Below are 22,028 nucleotides of genomic sequence, written 5' to 3'. Positions count from 1 at the left end.
AATTACAAGAGGAACTATTTTTCCGGCGATGAATGCGTTCGGTGGTTAGTATATAAGTACGGAGGGAACTACTTTCAATGCCTCTTCCTCATTAAGAGTAGAGTTGTGTTCACGTGTGGTTGTGTCTCCTTTTTCCACAAAATAGGTCACACAACCCACCTCCATTCGTGAAATAACTCTTCTATAAAAAAAAACAAAAAAAATATAAAAATTTCAAAAAATACAAACAAAAAAATCGTAAAACCGTAGCTGAAAACCGTGAAACATAAGTAAAGTGTGGAAAAAAATAGTAATCATCGCGTTACGAAGAGCAACGTGGTCGGAAGAGCGCAAGCCATATTGAAGGAACGGGAGAAACCAAAAACCAGAGAATTTTAAACTTTAGAAGTTGCGCATCAAGAGAATACTACAAAAATGAATCCGGGAGCTCCGAACTATCCTATGGCCTCACTTTATGTGGGAGACCTGCATATTGATATCACCGAGGCGATGCTATTCGAGAAGTTTTCATCGGCTGGGCCTGTACTCTCGATACGCGTCTGTCGTGATATGATTACCCGACGCTCGCTCGGTTATGCTTATGTCAACTTTCAACAACCAGCTGATGGTGAGTGTATTGCTTATTTGTTTCAATATTTCTCTGACCTAGATTCTCCAGACCTTTCGTAAAGCTTATCCTCAGCCATATCATTTGTCTGCGCGTGACACGTGTTTCGCATCGTACGATGTCACCATATTGAATTCTACTTTGAACAAAGTAGAATATCGTTGTGACGGTTGGTTGAGTCATACCTTGTATATTTCCATCATTTCCTCTTTCCTTTTCTAGACAATTGCCAGCGATTGTATGCAATGACGATGTTAACTGTTGAGTGCCACGTGCCTTTGCAGATATCCGATCGAAAAGTGCCAAATGGTATAATTGCGCCACTCTTATTTTCTATAAGATACGCATAGACAAAATACAAGCGTGCAATCAATTCTCGACTTTATGGGCCGACTAGCTGGCACTTTTAGACACTGAACAGGAGAAGTGCGATGGTACCGTCTGGCACTTACACGGTTAGAGATAAATCGTATCGTATCATGTCGTGTAGAAACGGTTGTACAGTTAGTTTATAGGTTTTTAATATGAATCGTACTCATTGCGTATCGTGTACAATGTTAAATGCAATAATAATCAAGGCAAGAGAAATCAAAACATATTGTAATTCTATTTTTATATTAAAAAGAAATTGACAATTAATCAAAGTTTATATTATGAATTTGAAATTATCGATTATGAATTGTATATTTAAATTAGAAGCTACTTAAAAATAATATAAATTAATTATGAAAATTGTTCCTCTAATATATTATGAAAATAAAATTTTGTTTGCATAGTGGAACTTATATTATAATTTAGAATGCAACATAAAATTTAATTACAGGTAATATATTATAATGTTATATTATTAAAATGTATTTAATTATGATAATTATAGATAATATGTAATTTGTATTTGTGGTTCATTTTAGCCGAACGTGCATTGGATACCATGAACTTTGATATGATAAAGGGGCGGCCTATTCGTATTATGTGGTCTCAACGTGATCCTTCTCTTCGAAAATCTGGTGTTGGAAATGTATTCATAAAAAATTTAGATAAAAACATAGACAATAAAGCAATGTACGACACGTTCTCTGCTTTTGGTAACATCCTTAGTTGCAAAGTGGCTCAAGATGAATCTGGTGTTTCTAAAGGTTATGGTTTTGTTCATTTTGAAACTGAAGAGGCAGCAAATAAATCTATTGATAAAGTCAATGGCATGTTGCTAAATGGAAAAAAGGTAATATTTTGCTTACTATTAACTTTTTTATTTTTGTGTCACTATAAAAAAATGCATTAGTACACTTTATAACAATATTTTTAATATTTAGGTATATGTTGGTAAATTCATACCCCGCAAAGAACGTGAAAAGGAATTGGGAGAAAAAGCCAAGCTTTTTACCAATGTTTACGTAAAAAACTTTGGGGAAGATATGACAGATGACAAACTTAAAGAAATGTTTGAAAAATATGGGACCATCACCAGTCATAAAGTAATGATTAAAGATGACGGAAAGTCACGAGGTTTTGGTTTTGTAGCTTTTGAAGATCCTGACGCTGCTGAACAAGCAGTACTTAAATTGAATGGAAAAGAGGTTGCTGAAGGAAAGTGTATGTATGTTGGACGGGCGCAGAAAAAGGCAGAGCGTCAACAAGAACTTAAGAGAAAGTTCGAGCAATTAAAAATAGAACGCTTAAATCGTTATCAAGGTGTAAATCTTTATGTAAAAAACTTGGACGATAGCATAGACGACGAGCGATTGCGTAACGAATTTGCACCATTCGGAACAATTACCTCTGCTAAAGTTATGATGGAAGAAGGACGTAGCAAAGGCTTCGGATTTGTCTGTTTCTCAGCTCCCGAAGAAGCTACCAAAGCTGTTACAGAGATGAACGGTCGTATAATAGTTACTAAACCATTATATGTTGCTCTGGCTCAGCGTAAAGAAGATCGTAAAGCACATCTTGCTTCTCAATATATGCAACGTCTGGCAAATATGCGAATGCAACAAATGGGTCAAATTTTCCAGCCTGGTGGTGCTGGAAATTATTTTGTTCCCACTATGCCACAGCCGCAAAGATTTTACGGACCACAGATGACACAGATTCGTGCAACACCACGCTGGCCGGCGCAACCAAATCAAGTACGACCCAATGCACAAACTGGAAGTTCTGGTTTTGCTACAATGCAAGGTCCATTTAGAGCAGCTCCACGTGCTCCTACTGCTCAAACTGGTACTATGCGAAATACCTTGTCTGCAAGACCTATTACTGGTAATGAAAAACTTAATTATTTTATAACTATTTAAAGATTATCGTGAGAATATTCCTGTTAATTATATTTCTGTTTGTAGGTCAACAAGCGGTGGGCGGTGCAAATATGCAAAGTCGTTCCATGGCTGGTCCAGCAGTGGGAGTTTCAGCTCAAAGCCGTCCGTCAAATTATAAATACACTTCTAACATGCGTAATCCACCACAAGCAATGGCAATCCCTGCTCCTACTCCTGTTCAGCAAGCTGTTCATATTCAAGGCCAGGAACCATTAACTGCCTCGATGCTGGCAGCTGCTCCACCGCAAGAGCAGAAACAAATGTTGGGAGAGCGTCTCTTCCCGCTGATTCAATGTATGTATCCGCAACTTACTGGAAAGATTACTGGAATGTTGTTGGAAATCGACAACTCAGAGCTCCTGCACATGTTGGAGCATAACGAATCGCTGAAAGCCAAGGTTGAGGAGGCCGTAGCTGTATTGCAGGCTCATCAGGCCAAACAGGCTGTGGCTCCTAAAAAAGAGTAAACATCTTATATTAGGCTATTATTTTATTTTTCCTTAATTGTTCGTAAGAATGTTAATTTTTTTCTTCCTCATTCTGCAATTGTCCTTGATTTAAAGAAATTTCTTCTAAAGCTTTACGATGGCTTAAGCGATTACTAAGTGCAAGAATGACAGGAACAATTGTTATTCAAAACTAATAACTGATCATGAAAGGGTTTTTCATCAAGTTTTATGATAATAAATTTTCCTTTAAAAGTATCAAACGAGTTTATTCTTAACCCATCCTTATTTTCTGAAATCTGAATTTGATATCCTTAGTACTTTCATATAACATGCATGTAAATGTATGTAATAAAGTATGCAAAATAAATTGCTCGAAGTGTTTAATTTGCAATCTGGTGTTTAATGATTGGAGTAAATAAAATACAGATTCATAATAAATTTTATTTTTTTTCTAAATAAATTTAGAAACATCGATCGTAACTATTTTACCGACTGTTAGTACGATTTATTGTTCGCTATCATTTTTTTTGAACACCTTGAAGTAGTCAACTTTTGTATCATTTAAACGTTTTGAATTTATCAATACCTCTTAAATGAGTAATCGTGAAGATTAAAAAAAAATTAAGTATTACGAAGACACCATCCTCTTCATGTATTATTTAAACTGTATTGTTCAAATAAACTACTAAAAGAAAAACTATAAATTTAAAAAAATGATGACGTAATTATTTAATATATCATTAATCATATATGTGATACTAAGCATAATTTTACATTAATGTTTCAATAACAAATTTTTCTAAAATTAAGTTTATAAATAACTTTTACATGTTAATTAAACGATGGTAAATCGCAAGGCTGCTTTTATGAAAATAAATATTCGCAAATTTTAAATCTTTCGATATGAAAGATATTGATAGAAAACCACAACCACTGAGTAGGTGTATTGAACCGCGAGTATCCTTATAATGTACAATTAAATAGTTTATTCGAGTTATTTAATAAATATGAAATCAATCATTCTGTATACAAATTCGTGCCAATTATTAATATGTAAATAAAATATGGTGAAAATATATGACATGACATAATAATGAATTCTTAACGATTGTTGGCTATAATCCATCTACAGTTACAGAAACAGTTTGTAACTACACACGACGCATATGTATACATACTAAAAAAGTTAATATATATGTATACTCTTGTTAATTATTAAAAAAATGGAAATAGTAGAAACATCAAAGGGAAAACCTCTTGGGCTCTATAAAGGTTACCAATTTCGTCAATATAGAAGTAACAATGATGTTGTTACATGGCTTTGCTTAAATGAAAAGACATCAAAATGTAAAGGTCGCATGACTACAAAAAATGGAGAAATTTTAAAATTTATCGAACATACGTGCAAACCGGACATAACTAAATGTGAAATAAAGAAACATATGTCCATTGCAAGAAAAAGAGCGAGGGAGGAAATATTACCAATTGCACAAATATATAAAGAAGAAGTGGAAAAATTGTTTAATAAAGGACAACAGTTTATTGCTGATGTACCGCTTTATTCTTCGGTAAAGAGTTCATTATATAGAGTGAGACGTGATAAACAAGGAGAAACTAATGAATTAAAAAAAAATACTCAAAATATAACATTCGATACACAGTTTTTAAAAATGACTAATACTCCTAGTTTCTTATTTGATGATATAGATGAAAGGTTGATTATATTTGCCTCAAAAAAGAGAAAAGGAACAAATAATCGCAAGTAATATCTTTGATAACATCTCTATCAGATATTTATAACAGTTTTCTTAAATTTGTATCATTAACTTTGATATCGCAAGTTTTATTTGAAACTGAACACTATATTTCTTAATAAGAAAAGGAAACTAGTATGAGATTATTAAATTTAATAATAAAAGTAGTATTGGATTAAAAGTTTGTTATACTAATTACAGATTTTAAACAAGCAAGTTTTCAATGATATCCTCTCAATTTGTATCATTGATTATAGTTTTAATTTCAGTCATTCTACATGAGAAAAGCTTTAAAACATTAACTTATTAAATAATGATAGTAAATATAAGTACATCACATTGTGTTTATTTACATTAACTGGAAAATCAAAATAAAGGCTGATTTTATGGGATAAAATACTCAAAACCCTTAACATTACAGGACTGATACAATGAGCTTTAGATAGTTAAATAAGTTCTATTTATTAAATATGCTTTACATAATTAATGCCATAAAAGAATGAAAGTTTAATCTAAATCTTATGTTAAGATCTTAATTCATATTGAATTAATCAATCAAATTTTGATTACCCGCAACTGAGTACAACAATTTTATAGTGTATAAATTTAAAATAATTTTGTAAAAGAAGAAAAGCAATGTTCATGTGAAAATGATAGGGTGAATCAATTTATTTGTAAATTTATAAATCATAAGTGTATATATTTAAAATATTGCTTTAGTGGAAGATTAGAAAATTATTATTATATAATTATTAATTTTTGTTAATAGAAAACCAAATAAATAAATAATTATATTTATGGATTAATGCAGTAGGTGTGAATGTTAACAAATTTCATATATAGATTTAAACAATTTTTATATTTTAATATGTCTCTCAATTATTCATTTAATCATAAATCATTATACAAAGTTCAGACAGCCATATAAATCTCTTTTTGTTACTTCTTAATTGTTAACGAAATACAAAGTATTAAATTAAAAAGCATAGTATGACTAATAAAATAATTAACCACTGGGCATAATTAGTGATTCGTAATACTAAAGTAAAAATTGGGAACTAAATTGCGTTAATTATAAATTTCATAAATAAACTATTTAATTGTATTATTTGTTAAATGTAGGAAGATAAATGAAATAATATATGTCCTATAAATATTATAAAGTTTCCAAAGAAAATCGGTATAATATTTTAGAATATTCTAGTGAATTCATCCACCTTTAACAATGTGTATTCTGTATTTTATTCAATATCTTGATAAATGGTAATGAAGGCTCATTTATTTATTTATGTATTTATATTACTTAAAGTCTGTTAAAATGCTTGTTTCATACAATTTTCTCTTAGTATTTAATTATATTATTATATTGTAGTATGTTAAGTTTTATTATAAATTATTCTGCAATAAAGACATGTGTATGCATTGGATTATATCATATTTGATTACTTAGGTATTAACGAAATACAATTAATTATTAATTAAACAAATAATTGTATATAATGACTACTGTTTTGTATATTAATATATGTACATGTAACTTCGATTATATGACTTGTGATGCAAGTTTTTTAAAAATCTCAAGACTCTCAAGGTGTTCAATAAGTGAATACAGGACCAATATTAATGGTCAAGAAAATATACAAAAGCATGTTTATCATTATTATGAATTTCACCTTTTGAATAATTGAAATGATTTAATTTTTGAACAACAAATTTGCAATTGATGGTGTATAAATCAATTTTTGCCTATATATATTAATGTTTTTCATTGTTACACTTTTGGAATCATAAATTCTGTTAAAAAGAATAAAACAGTTTTGTATATTTCTCTTAAGTGCAAATGAACTGCACTCAAAGTTTTATTAAATTGTACAAAATTTAACATCATTTTGAGAACTTAATTTATGTAAAATTTTAGATTTTTAGCTTAAAAAATTTCAAAATATTAAATGCTAAAATTTTAAAAGGTTTACTAAAATGAATTGACACATCATTTCACATTTAATGCTTATGGAGTGTTGATAGTGTCGTGTTTATATTCATTTCTAAGCTGAGAAAATATTAATTATTATAAATCTAATTAATATTTGAAGCTTAGATTCTTTAAATTTTGTCCTGCAAAAGAAACATTTTGATAGTCATTTTGAAAATAAATTTACACTGCTATGATTTTTTACCATACATGACAAAACAATTTATCAACAATAAGACCAGTATTGTTTCTTAGATCTTAAAAAATTTATACATTTGTTGTACAAAGTAACAAATAAATCCTTAATAAATTATAACACTTAAAATTCAGTCATGTTGTAAATATCGTCATTTTAATTTTTATTATTCGGAATTACTATTGTCTTTTGTTCAATTTTTCAATTATTGATGCGTAGTATAATATGGATATATAATTCGCGCACTAGGGCAAAACCAATACCGCGTAACGTGCATCGCCATACATTTTATTTTTTTCTCAATGTTTTTGAAATTATTTTATTTTTTATGTTTACTTTGTAAGCGATGTGCAAAAAATTGACCGATATTTTTTTAAGCAACACGGCGGTGGAAGCAGCGTTAAATTGAAAATCAAATGTTTGATATCGAATATTATTATTTAATTATCAAAATAGTGTTATTTTCTACTAATTCTTAAGTGGCCGCCTATCCCATTTAAGTTTTTAGAATTTTAACATTGAATATAATGTATTTTCAAAATCGTTCAACTACAATAATTAATTTTTCGAAACTATCAACGTAAAAAGAAATTATTTAATTTTAGGACGATGGAACATTTGGCAGCCACATGACCAAAGGAACCCGAACCGATAATAAAATTTCATCCTTTGTATTATATAGTAAGCGTTCTTTATGAACTTGAAGTTTTATTGGTTCTTTAAACACTACAATCGTCGAAGGGCTCCATATGTTCGTTTACGATTATTTGAGTTATTCTTTGAAAATTTAACATTTGAAAATTTATACACTTTTATTCGGTAAAATTAATTGTATATGTAGAGAAAAAAAATTTATTAACGTAAACAAATAAGATCACGGTAACATTGAAATTCCTTACTGCTTATTTAATAATTACAAGCACAACTAAATGTTTTTTGATAGTTTGTATATTTTATTCTCTAGAAGGATCTTTCATATAACAAAACATCATTGACACACATACAATATAATTATTATTATCTTTTATTAGATTATCGAATGCTCAACTATTATTCGCGAAGTCTCATACTTTTCGCACAATGCGAAATTAATATTTTTCCACTGAAGTTGATAAAAATCTGTAACGTTAATTGATAACTTAAATATAATCTATTAAATTTTGTATAAGTATAGATGACATTAATAGGTTGTAGGTGAAAGTGCGAATATGGGAACAGGAATAAACGAGCGCGAACGTATTTAAACAGATGGAAAATCTTGTGTATTCACGGGCATGTATTGTGAAATTTTCATTTTTCAAATAATTAATAAATATTAATCATAATACTAGTTATATACAATTTAATATAAATTAATGTATTTAATAAACGTTTTGATCAGTTATATTTTAATCCTCTTCAGTACACAAAGATGAATTATCTTATATAATTAAAATAATTTATATTCTTCCAATTAATATGACTTTCTGTCTTCGAACTCCATAGAACGATTCTTATTAATTTAAATATCTTTCAATCGAAACATTTCTGATAATCACATATATATTGTAAGCTATAGAGTTACGTTCTTTTATCCAATGTTTATAAAGAAATTAATATCATAGATAAAGAAATAAACAAATACTGATATTTTTAATGGTTCCTTGGAAAATGACGTGTAATGGATTTTTAAAGCACTCGTATTTTAGATGCATAGGCGGCTAGGAAATGTGTTCATTGATTCGATATTCGATATCTCGTCCTTGTTGTTTCTGCAAAAACAAATACTACATGCATCCAAAACTCCTCAAGAGCCACACGTTGATTGACTTTTATGACTTACCGTACTGAACAGACAACGGGGAAAGTATCCTTTCTCCCATTTCAGGTCAACACTACAAAAAGCCGACGGTATCTGTTTTGCTACAAACTTGCTTGTTCTTGTCACAATCTGCAGACCTTTCCCGAGTGGCACGTTCTTTTCTTCGCTTTAAAACATTATATAAGTTTACATCTGGCGTGCATGTGATTGAGAAAATAGGGACACTTTTGTAAACGTTCGAACCAGACACCGATTTATTACTTTTACGATTACTGTTCTTTATACGTATTTAAAAAAATGTTTAAAGTACGATTTTTGCAACTACACAATAAGTATTTTTATTTCTTAAATAAGTAAAATTACATTTTGACAATAGCTACATTTGTATTAGGATGAATAAGGTATGTATATTATTCCGTTACGAAAAATCTGATATAATAGAATATCTTATAATACACGGAATTTAATCACGAGTATTAAATTTCAATTCATAATTACATCTAAGCATTCGATATTATTTGTGACATTGAAGTTATTAAGTAGACCACAAATTAAATTGCGAAATTTATAAACATTAAGGATGTACTTGAATTATTAATATATAAAATTATATATATTTACGTTGATGTATAATTATATAAAAATTATTGGATATACACAATATAATAATAGTTATTTTAAATAGTATTATAGGCTCAAAAAATCTTTTAATGTTTAGCGTAGCATATTATTAATTAAAATTATTCAAACGATATACTCCAATTTTATGATTATATAATTTAAATAAGATTCGAACGATTGAAAATAATCTTGTTACTTAAATGGCTCGTTAAATATGCCGCGTTTTTAGTTTTAACTCGTGATTGGTCTGTTACGATGAAAGTGTAAAATAGGATGGAAAAATCTGATTGGATGAACGAGGTATTCCATGTTACTTTAGGAGATGATAGGCTGGGCAGTTACTTTGCAGAGGTGTAATGGAGTTTAGAAACAGGTCTTCGAGAACGATAAACAGGAGGGAATGTTAGAAACAGTTGAGTTGTTGCAAAATAGTGATCGGTCTTCGCAAGAAGTGGTAAAGTTTGGTAAAGTTTTAAAAGAAGGTTCGTGACTCCCTTTATGCGTACGACGATCAACGAAGAAGGTATGTTTCAACTTATATACATATATAACGGTGGCCTAAATTTTTTTGCAAGGAATTTCATCGTTCTTAAAATTACTCTGTGGCTCTAATTAATAGATATTTATTATAAATTAGAATTTATCTGTTCATCTATACGTGATATTATCTTCTGCAGAATGTATATTACTTGCACGTAGTTTGGTATACAGCTGTTGCCAGTGCCTTTTCAATTCGAGTTTGTGTACTCGTTACATGTCATCGGGAACTATAATTGGTTTTATCAATTTATATGACGTCAAGGTAATAGTGTACCCATTTTAACGAAATAAGCATTTATAATATTTATATAATTTGTTAAACTCGCTATTTTTTTCTTTTTGGTGAAAATATACAATTCAACGATGTCGTTATTAAGCAATTATAGTTTGAATTGTTATATTTAATCTTGCAACCGATAAAATATCAGTGCAGTAGACATAATATATTTACAGACGTCTGTTATTTTAAACAACAAGGATATTATTAATTAAAAGTTGTATGTTGAAATACGTTTTACGTTTCATAAAAAAAATCTTGTTTATTTATGTACATATTTTGCGTCGCATTAACTGCACCTAAATTAAATATTGAAATTCATTGTCACTGAATTATATTAAAAATAATAATTGCTTCATTAACAAATTGTCATGTGGGTGGTACCTAATAACAGTAAGTGTTAAATAACTGACAAATTTTGTAAAGTAAATATTGAAGTATTGAAATGTTCTTTCTATAAATTTGATTAAAATAAGAATTTTGGTTTTTTATTATTTAAACAGTCATAAAAAATGTATCTTTCTGTTGAAATATTTGACAGTCATTGATTTCATCAATTTCTACAGTACCGATCTGATCGCCATTTGCCGGCGTTGTCCTAATTACAATCGTTCGTGAATACAAATCGGAAATATTAATTTATTACAGTATTTTAATTTTTTGCTTATGTCAGGTATTGCTAAAATATTAATATAATATTCAGAATATCAATATATTTCAAGAAATCCTAATACAACTCTTTGTAAAGAATGTAATTATACCAAACTTTATTTTCTATGATTAAATATGTCCTTTGATGTTATGATATAATATTCAAGAATCATAAATATTTTTGAAAAATGTTCCGTAAAATGAATGTGTTTATACCGATCAAAAATGAAAATATATTTTATGTATAATTATTTGTTAATTATACTTTTATTTAGTAAATGAATATTTTTTCATAAATGTGAATTGGACTAATTTGTCATGATTTGATATATCCAATGGAACTAAATATTGTGTATTATTACAGTGTATCAATCTGTTACTTCTAATTATAGTTATTTTTATAAAGTAACAGTATCAACTGTAATTATTTGAATTAATTTTTTATTTAAATTTTCTGGTTTTAATTCTTACATTTGCAATTTGTAAATTGCTATCTTCCAACGTACAAAAAAGTGGTAATGGATAGAGACGAAGTGATCAAAAATTTACGAGCATGTTTGATATCTTCAAAAGGTGGTGTCAAAATAGACCATTTAAGCAGTAAGTACTAAGTCAAATAGGTATCAAAATAATATTTATAGAAATAAAATTTCTTTCAAACGTTATTAGCCTTTTTTTATGTATATTGAAAAAACTACAATTAATATAAAAAATTAACTTATTTTTATGGTACAATTGTTTATATTTACATTAACAATTTTGTAGGAGATTATAAATTGCTTATTGATGAAAATATACCATTTCGAAAATATGGATATCAAACTTTGGTTGCTTTTTTACGTACTATTCCTGGTATTAAAACTACTGAAAAAGGAGGAGAATGTTACGTAGAAGCTTTACCCACAGAAGAATCTGCACATATTACGAAGTTAATTGCACGTCAAAAGGCAGGATCTAAGAAACATAAAAAATTGGTAAATAATCGTTTATTTTTGTTACTATATTCTGTTTATATGTAAAATTACATGAGTGCAATGCAGGTTAATGCTCGAAGACCAACTCCATATCGTCCACCTATGATGGTAAGAAAGAATTCTCCTCGTGTTGCAAGAAGTGGTAACGATAATTCACAAATAATTGGAAGGTAAATATAATAAATATAATAAATATATTATGACTGAAAGAGCAAAATCGTTTCTAGTACTAAAAATGTTGTTATTTTATAGAGTTAATTTGTATTTTATTTTCATTAAAGTAATAATTTACATAAAAGTATAAGTTAAAAAACATTTTTTAAGTATTTGTTTTAAATATTTTTTAAATGTCTTATTTAGACAAAATTCATCAGTCCCTGCAATGTCGACAAAAATTACTATTTATCAAAACAATGAGAAACCAAGATATATACGAACTGATTATGATATACCACCAAATTCACCAAGTAAAGTAAGTGATATACTTATACATTAGGTGTACAACTTTGCTTTCGCCGTTTTCTGATAGATGGCTCTGGCGGTAAGTGGTGGTCGAAATAAATAGATCATAGATGTCATAATAAACTTGGGCATCTGTCAACATAAACCCATAGAAACATTAGTTGATTTATGTCTGCATCATAAAGTTATTCTCGATTGAGAATTTCAGTTTATGAGCCAAATTCTCTTCATTTTCGGGAGGTTTTAATTTTCTGCTTCAATATGAAGAAATCTGCAGCTGAGGCTCATCGAATGCTCTCAAATACTTATAGTGGGGCCACTATTAGTGAAAGAACGTGTCGTGAGTGAGCTTTCAATGCTTCAATAACTGTGATTTTGACATTGAGGAGCATTGATCCACAGCATAGTGGTGGATCAAAAGATGACCAGTTTATTCTATGCGAAATTCGTACACTGCCCGAAAGATCAGAGAAAGTAGAGGCCAGCGATACTTTGAATCATAAATGTATAACCAGTTTTTTACAATAAAGCCTCAAATTTTAGGGAAAAAAAACAATGCAAGCAAAGTTGTACACCTATTATTTTACTTTTTTTAGTAAGAAATTTATTTATATGCATTTTCAGAGACTGAATGATAGACAAAGAAATTCTGTTTTGTCAACAAACCAAAGTTTCAATAAGCCCACAGATGATTCTTATATAAAGAACAATGGAAAGGTGGCAACACCTGTGATAAATCAAAAACCAAAGACTGTTAACATCAATGTGGAAATTCTTCCTAAAGGAAAACCTTCAAATATAAGTGAAAGACTCAAAGTTAATTCTAGTATACCCCCATTGCTTAATTTACAAACCAGTATTTCAGCATCTTCGCATCAATCTAAAGTGCTGTCACCCCTTTCACCTGGACAAGTTTTAGGAGATGATAACCAATCACAGTTTCAACAACTTCCAAGGAATTCATCAGTAAATATTTATAACCATATACAATTAAAGGAAGTTAATGTTTATACAGAGTGAGGCATTTAAGACGGGTCACCTAGATAACTCATTTATTGTTAAAGATAGAAAGGAATGTTTGAGGCAGAAGTTATTTGTTTTCATGGGAAATATAGTGTGGTGATGTTCTTTTGGTTCCAAGTGGAAGCATCAATGACATTTCAAAGTTATTCATTTTTTAAAAATTAAATTATTTTTTAATTTATTTTCTACTACATTTATCACAGTATTCTTATACTATTAATTTATAATAAGACAATGATGGGAACTGCAAAAATTCTTCTTAGAAAATTGTTTCAGAACATGTAATATATCATTGTTAAAGGTTACCATTTCGAACATTTCAATTAGAACTTGATTTGTGAATATACAAATTCCTAAACTATTAAGTCTATCTCTTGAAAGAAAATGTTTTTATCATAACTACTCCTTTGGGTAATTCTGAGTTATTCTATTCTTCTTACAAATTTCTATTCGATGGTAAATAAAAAAAATATACTGTTTCAGTTTAAAAGAATTAATAACCTTGAAATATCTATAGCCCTCCCATCTGAAACTAAAGAAACGTCACGATACATTATTCCCTCTGGAATTTAACAGCTTCTGTCTCAAATATTCTTTTCTATCTTTACCAATAAATAACTTACCCAGGTGACCTGTTTTAAATGTTTCACCCTGTATATTAACAAGTTGAATTATTCGATGTTGTTCGATATAGGAAATATCATAGTAAACGTATTTTAGTGCTTTCTAATATACAAAACTTTTAATTTTAACGTTTGAGTCACAAATAAATAAGACAAATGATTTTCTTTTAGACATCATTAAATAGTGCCAGCAAGATTGTGCCAAAACCACAGCCTATTGACCCACGAGACGAATTAAGAAGAAAAACTAATATATTAAATCTTCCAGAACCTGTATATCAAATTTGTCCTACAACAATTAAAAATACAAAAGAGCCAGCTGTGTTTGCACAAGTTAAGGTTTGTGATAACATTATGCTATCTGATATTGGAATTTTTTATGTAATATTTTAGTATAAATTAATATTATTTAATAACAGCTGTAAAAATATATTTTCAGATTGGTCCACATGGATATTCCAGTTATCCAGAAGAAGCACATTCTGAAGATGAAGCACAAAAACTTGCAGCAAATTTTGCTTTACTTGATCTTACTGAAAAATATGGATCATCTTTTAGACTTAATGAAACTAAAAATAGAAATATAATAAAAGGTCGAATTTTGTTTATAGTAGATGCTCATCCTAATGGTATTTTCATGCATCAAGTGCCCATATACTATAAGCAACAATATAAGGAAATTTTACCAGGAAATTGGGAAGAAATTGTTGAAGGATATCCAGCAATAATCTTAGAAAAAGGTGTTGATAATTCGGTAATTTTACGTCGATATATTTCGTCTCCAGAAAAGGTAAAATAATATATTTAGAAAATTGTACACTATATTATGCGTATATAAATTTGCAGATAAGGTGAGATTATTTAATAAATTTACTTTTAGATAAAAAGTATTACTTTGTCAAAAACAGATAAAGTACAATTAAATCCAATTGGACCGCCAGCACCTGGACAATTGCAATTACCAGAACGAGATTTTTTGCTTGTATCTGTTACATGTGTCATAAGTACTATTGAGGTGTGGGCCAGACTTGTAGAAGATTCGTACAGCGTAAGTCAAGTACTTTCCATCTATGATTCATTCTTTTGTGTGTAATTTCCTTAAACTTATTATTTGATTTATATGTAGGATCAATTTGATATTATGATAAATGAAATGGCTCAATATTATAATGCAATTCAACGTTCTGTTAAACCAATACCAATCGAAATTGGTAATTATTACGTTATCTTCGAAGATGATTCATGGCACAGAGTTTGCTGTGTAGATTACAAGTCCATAACTGGAATGGCTACAGTTTTGTTCATTGATCATGGTGATGAAGATACTTTTCATCACAGTAAATTACAGATATTAGACAAAAAGTTCTGTCTGCTTCCTGCTCAGGTATTATGATATTATGTTTATCAAGATTCAACTTTCGTTACATTATAAAAAAAAAATTCTAAATATTTTATTAAATTATATATTAGGCATTAAGACTATGTCTTTCTGGGTTGGAAGACTTTAGTAAGTGTGACACTATTGTGAATCAAATTGAAAAGTTTTTGCTTGATCGTGCATTATACATTGAAATAGTCAACCGCGACAAAGATCAGAACGGACCATTTTTGACTGTCATTTTTTATGATTCACACGGACCAAACGATATTAATGTAAATTCGGAATTGTCTAAAGAAATTTTGCATACAGTGGCAGCTCCTAAGTTAGATAGTGTAAGTTTTTACTAATGCTTTATGTATGAAAACATGATTGTATTAAGTAATGTGTAATTAAAAAAGTAAGATATTTGTAAATATACGATAAAAAGTAATTTTTTGTGTGTTATTCATAGGGAAGACAAGTATACAAAGTATTTATTTCCCATATAGAACAAAATGGTGATGTTTTTGTGCAAGTACAATCTAACAGTATGAAGATCTTGGTGTCTTTGTTGAATCGATTAATATGTACTGGATTAAATTCAGAAGAGATAGAAAATTGTACTGTAACTAAAATTGACTTTAACAAAACATACTTTGTGTCAGTGAATAATAATTGGTACAGAGGGAAAATTGTGAGCAATGCTTACAATCAATTAAAAGCATTTTTAATTGATTTTGGTAAGACTGTTACTACGTCAAGTACCAGTCTGCTTTCTCTGGAAAGATTATCTGAAGTTTTAGCAAAATTTCCAGCTCAGGTAAATGGGTAACTTTTTCATAAAATTTAACAATAAACAAATATTGAGCATGTGACTTTTGTACAACAGGCATTAAAAGTACATCTTCATAACATTGATGAATCAATGTTTGATGAAAAGATGGTTACAAAACTTGCAGAAATTGCTCCAAAGGGTGAACCCCTTCTTGTAAAAGTTGTATCAACTGAAAATGATATTCCAGTTATTGAATTATTTAAGCGAATTCAACCAAGTAATATGCTTGTTTCTATCAATAACACTTTGGCCCTTGAAGATGAACTTACAAGGTATGTAATGTACAAAAATGTACAATAAAAATAATTAAGTGATTAATAATAAATTTTGTTTATAATTTTCTTTTCAGATCACAGGGTGATGGTAATAATAATATAAAACCGAGGAAGCGCTCGAATTCCAAGTTCGCAGGAAATGAAGTTGACGAAATTGTAAAATCTTTAAAACCACCAAAAATCTCGGGCATTGGTGAATACTTCGATGTGCATGTAACAATGGCAGCTCATCCTGGAAATTTTACTGTTCAACCTTTTCGTGATAAGCTTTCCTTAGAGGTAACTATTTTGTATGTTTAAACTGTAGGATGCAAAGAACTAGTCTCGTATATTTTTATTTAAATTTTTCTATAAAGGAGTATCATGCGTAACTTAATCAGCAACAATGTATTTTTTAGATAATGATGATTCAGTTGCAAGAAGCTTGTCAATCGTTCAAAGGCTCTGCCCCAACTTCAGATACTGTAAGAGAAGGAAAACTTTACGCAGCAAAACATATTGATGGTCATTGGTATAGGTATAAATAAAAGCAATTTATAAACTTATATTTCGCATTTTGTTCTTGTGTATCAGTATACTAAAAATTATCGATAATTCTTACTTATTTTTAATCTTTTTTAAGGGTATGCATTTCAAGTATAATCAAAGAAAACATGGTTAGCGTCTACTTTTGCGATTTTGGAGACGTTTCAGTATTGCCACTAGATAAATTACAACCTTTGAAAAGTCAGTTCTTAGAACTACCCTATCAAGCTATTAAAGCAAGGCTAGCTGGTATGTAATTATTCACTCTTTCTTAGTTTTAATTTGATTTCAATTCGCAAAATATACTTTACCTTGTACGTTTTATTAATAATTTAAACAGGCATTCAACCGATCAACGTTGATTGGTCTGTTGAAGATAGTTTAAGGTTTCAAGAATTGGTTGTGGAGAAAAATTTTGTATCGATAGTTGTTGAATCGCAACCTGATGGATTGTCTCCTGCTGATACAATATTGGGCTTAAAGTTAATAGACGTTAATACAACTGAAGACATTTATATTGATCGACTTTTAGTAGAGGAAGGTCGAGCTACATTTGTTGGTTAAACACTCACATAATATACATATTTTAACACGCGTGATGAAAAGAAAAACTTGAATGACACAAAAGTTAAAAGAAACTAATGAGTATTAGCTTCTGAATGTTGGTATATCAATAATCCTTTCCTATATGTGTGCTAAAAGGACTGTGTACAGTTTAAACGGTTTATGTTCGAGGGTAGGTTTTAGTATATAGAAATAATCTTTCTACTTAGTAGTATTTGCAAACAATTCATACTTCAGTAAGTGTGTCTGCAAATACAAACATAAGAATAGGGAAAAGCTGTATAAATGTATACATATACACACGCAAATATGTGTGCATGCGTTTGCGCGCGTGTATGCGTATTATATTTCTTTAATATCTAGATTTATAATGTTTTCAGTAAATAATACCCATGTAAAGTCATTGTTTTTTTTAACACTGTTTCAAATAATAATTTATTAATTTCCACTCTAAGGAATATATAAGTATATCTAAGAAATATATATATTTCTTAAAGTAATTTCTTTACTCTGTATAGAGTAACTGCTCATATGCTTTTTATATATTTTTGTGAACATACTTTATTTTTCATAAGAGTTTAATTATTTAATGACTATTATTAGATGACCTATTAGAAAACACTATGCTTGCATAAAATCTACCTGTGACATGGGAGGCTAGAGACAATTTGGCGAAAATTAACAGCATTCCATCTTTGATTTAGATTGATACACATTTATTGATCATTAATTGTTTTCTATCCACAATTCTCCTAAGTTACAATGTTAAAAAGTGGTATTTATTCTACTTTCCAATAATAATAGGCTTTTTTGTTCTGTATGTGATAAACGGTTTTATTACTAAATAATATTATTTTTCTTCTTACTGCAACATCCTCTATTTAAGTGAATGTTATTCCTAATTTGCTAAAGTAATTTAATTATATATAATTTGAGAAGATTATCAATGATAGTATGTTATAGGAGTTTATGGTTTATATAGAGAAGTGTAAAAGTCATCATTGATTGGTATAAAATATCCATACCATAAGTTTATAATTATTTTAGGAAGCCATTTATTTTTTCAATATTCACAGTAGACTAAATACGTACGCAATTTTTCAGTAAAATATAACATTACATGATTAATGATTTATAATGCTTTATGAAATATATTTTTATTTTGTTAAATTAGTAAGACAATATTATGAATATGTTATATAACTTAATGTTACTTTGCGGTAAAATATTATTTTTGATAATGATAACTTGATAAAAGGTGCCAATAAATACTAATGTTTACACGAATATGTTATACGAATTGTTATTTCAAATAAACATATTCCTTGAAATCTATATTAATATATTATGTAAACTGTCAATAAATATATTTCAAAGAAAAATATAAATTTAATTCTTAAAAAGATGAGTAGCATTATTAAGATAAATAATAATATAAATCATTCTTTGATATATTTAATTTTTAAATAAATAAATATGATTGTATATGCAGATACAAGATTTTATAACACATTTAAAAAGTAAATATGAATAGATTCATTTTATAAAAAAAATGATTGGTTGATAATTTTTATATATCTTTGTAGAATTTAACAAATTATATAACTTAGTCTTGATTTAATGATGAAATTGTTTCTAGATGTAATTTGTAATTGATATTTTACTTTAGATACGTACTTGGTGTTTAGAAATACTTAAGTTGATTGAAATGTAAAATGTCAGTTAAGAATATTCTTATGTAAGAATTCACAGTTATTACTGAAAGAACTAAATGAAAATAATATCTTTAATAATAATTCTACACAAAAAATGTACACAAGAGTATTTTTTCAATTTTTTAAAGAAAAAATATTCAAATATAATGAAATATTAATCTAGATAATAAGTAAAAAGTAATTGCTCAAAATAATTGTATTGACTGCTTTTTTGAGTACTACCTTTTTAACTTTACCTAGATTTAATAACATTAGTACTCTAAACACATCATAATATTGTCGTTGTTTTATGTCTATTAAGAATATGTTTTTTAAGTTTGTTTCAGAATATATTTTGTTATGGTTTATATTGCAATATGTATAATATAGATTATATACTTCTTCCACTCTGGTTGATATTTCTTGTAATAGAACAGACATTTTGTGTAATAATATCCATATTGACAGAGATTTATGTATTTTACGCAGTGGCATTACATACAATACATGAGGTAAACATTTAAAGAATGTTCAGTAAATGTAGGAATAGTAAACATTTGTCAGAAAGTATGCAATATTAGTTTTTAGAAGCATAGATTGCATACTTGTACGTATAATATGTCTAGTTGTTCAATTATTAGTGTCTTTTTTTGTAAACACAGTAATCTCTTATTTCACCTGTAACAAAACTTTTTCTTTTTTTATATTCATTAAATTTACATATGTTCGAGGGACAGGTATTTGAAGTACTGTCCTTTACTTTGATGAGCATGGTATGTTGCCATTAGAAGGACGTTACAATTAGGAAGTTCCTTTTCTTACAGTATACCTTAGATTTAGGAGATAGAATACGTTTGAGATTTTCATTGAGCATATGTATAAATATTGAAAACTTATCCTTTCGTTTTCTTTTCATTAATTCAAAAATTTGTAATTTCATTATGTTAGAAAACTTTCTGGTTAATAAAAATTTTACAAGATTATCCATAAATGTCACTTGATCTTGGGTATTTATAAAGTTATATATTAAGTATTTATGTATAGTCTTATATTTATGATTTTTTATTTTGTATGTATACATTATACAGTTACGATTGTTCTTTAATTCACATATTCCTTTTTATCAATCAGGTGGCAATTAGTATGTGTATTAGCTATACTTGTAACAAAAGTAAATCTATTGGCCTTGCTTAGGACTTTTGCATATATTACTTTTTATAGTTAGCAATAGATATCACAAATTGATTATTATTCATTATAGTATGAGCTACTAAACAGGAACACTATATACTTTTATAGCAATATTTTACTGTGATCTGACATTATTTTTAGTATATGAAATGACCTGTAATAAAATTTTGTAATAAATGTAAATTTCTATACATAATTTTCATCATTATAAATAATATAAATAATATTAATTAAATATTTATTTTATTTAAAAATAAATACATTTGGAAGAATTAGTTATCATAAATGCAATTGAAAATATTTATAATAATTTAAATGACAAAATTCTTTACACTATGTGACATCAATAGTAATAAGTGTTACCTTAGAGGATTCATAAACATTACGTACAATATGAGTATCGCATCATTTTTTCTAGATAAAATGTAGAATAGTATACATTAATATAAACAATTATTTCAATATTATATAGTGAAATAAACCGACATGGAACAGTACAAGCTCTTTTAGTTTTCGATGCTTAGAATGTATCTTACAATTTTTTAGTGTATAAACGCCTTATGTGTCTCTATAGGTTCTGTTTAGTTTTTATTGATCGGCATGATGAATAATGCGCATATGCATCCGTACTGTGAGCCGCGCGTATTGAAAAGCGCACGCGTTGCACCAATAATCATCGATCATTACGCTTATTATGCATCAATGGATTTATAAAAATCGATTCTTTTAATTTTATGACATGATATGATATATACATATCAAGGATTTATAATATTTCAATATTATGTATTTTTTCGCTCTATAAATATAATAATATTTCTTTGATTAATTATATTCTTCTATGAGTTATTAAAGTACGATTGATTCTGAATAATTAGAAAGTGTAGAATTTATCAATATTAAAAAACTAGACATCTGTAAATTTGTTAATATTTTGTTAATAGTATTGTAAATTTCAGATGCGAAAAAGTATTGTACTATATTATAATAAGATTAAAAAAAAGATATTTAAATTATTCTTTACTATTTTAATGTTAGATGAAAAATTTTGGAAAAAATTGCGCAACATTAATACAAGATTGCCTTTCTTTATGCACTGAACATTTTTTTAAAGTTTTAAAATACTGAAGCTAAAAGTTGAACAAAAGTTTATACTTAAATTAGTTTCAATTTTACAGTTGATGTTTTTCAGGTTATATTCAATTTTATTAATATTGTTAATATGAAAATGTTCACTGAAACGAAATGACTTGAGAACAAAAGTATTTAATTGCATTGATTTAACTATACGAACATAGTTCTATAGAGTAATTCAGAAAACT

General features: G+C 28.2%; 3 protein-coding genes across 4 annotated transcripts; all 3 read left to right on the top strand.

The window, feature by feature from the left end:
- The first annotated feature begins 89 nt into the window (after nt 1-89).
- Nucleotides 90-3,628, top strand: Pabp (poly(A) binding protein). The gene is made up of 4 exons (XM_076306036.1): nt 90-607; nt 1,519-1,829; nt 1,921-2,863; nt 2,944-3,628. Exons 1-4 carry the CDS (start codon nt 415-417, stop codon nt 3,384-3,386), a joined length of 1,890 nt encoding a protein of 629 aa, XP_076162151.1. The 5' UTR covers nt 90-414; the 3' UTR covers nt 3,387-3,628.
- Nucleotides 3,629-4,526: 898 nt separating this feature from the next.
- LOC143151201 (uncharacterized) lies at nt 4,527-7,988 on the top strand. The gene is made up of 2 exons (XM_076320113.1): nt 4,527-4,936; nt 7,896-7,988. Exons 1-2 carry the CDS (start codon nt 4,592-4,594, stop codon nt 7,986-7,988), a joined length of 438 nt encoding a protein of 145 aa, XP_076176228.1. The 5' UTR covers nt 4,527-4,591.
- A 2,062-nt stretch (nt 7,989-10,050) lies between these two features.
- On the top strand, nt 10,051-19,070 carry Tapas (tudor domain-containing protein 7 tapas). Of its 2 annotated transcripts, XM_076316182.1 has the most exons (18): nt 10,056-10,235; nt 10,390-10,514; nt 11,694-11,780; nt 11,946-12,154; nt 12,221-12,324; nt 12,515-12,626; nt 13,241-13,582; nt 14,434-14,601; nt 14,702-15,052; nt 15,143-15,310; nt 15,389-15,646; nt 15,733-15,975; nt 16,095-16,442; nt 16,512-16,729; nt 16,807-17,011; nt 17,131-17,249; nt 17,355-17,506; nt 17,598-19,070. In XM_076316182.1, exons 3-18 carry the CDS (start codon nt 11,699-11,701, stop codon nt 17,819-17,821), a joined length of 3,303 nt encoding a protein of 1,100 aa, XP_076172297.1. In that variant the 5' UTR covers nt 10,056-10,235; nt 10,390-10,514; nt 11,694-11,698; the 3' UTR covers nt 17,822-19,070. The 2 variants fall into 2 exon arrangements, with proteins under 2 accessions (XP_076172287.1, XP_076172297.1); XM_076316172.1 differs by lacking the exon at nt 10,390-10,514 and having other exon boundaries at nt 10,051-10,235.
- Nucleotides 19,071-22,028: the final 2,958 nt, after the last annotated feature.

The sequence above is a fragment of the Ptiloglossa arizonensis genome, chromosome 1 (genome assembly GCF_051014685.1).
Source record: "Ptiloglossa arizonensis isolate GNS036 chromosome 1, iyPtiAriz1_principal, whole genome shotgun sequence".
Classification (NCBI taxonomy): domain Eukaryota; kingdom Metazoa; phylum Arthropoda; class Insecta; order Hymenoptera; family Colletidae; genus Ptiloglossa; species Ptiloglossa arizonensis.
This window is presented reverse-complemented; position numbering and strand designations above follow the sequence as displayed.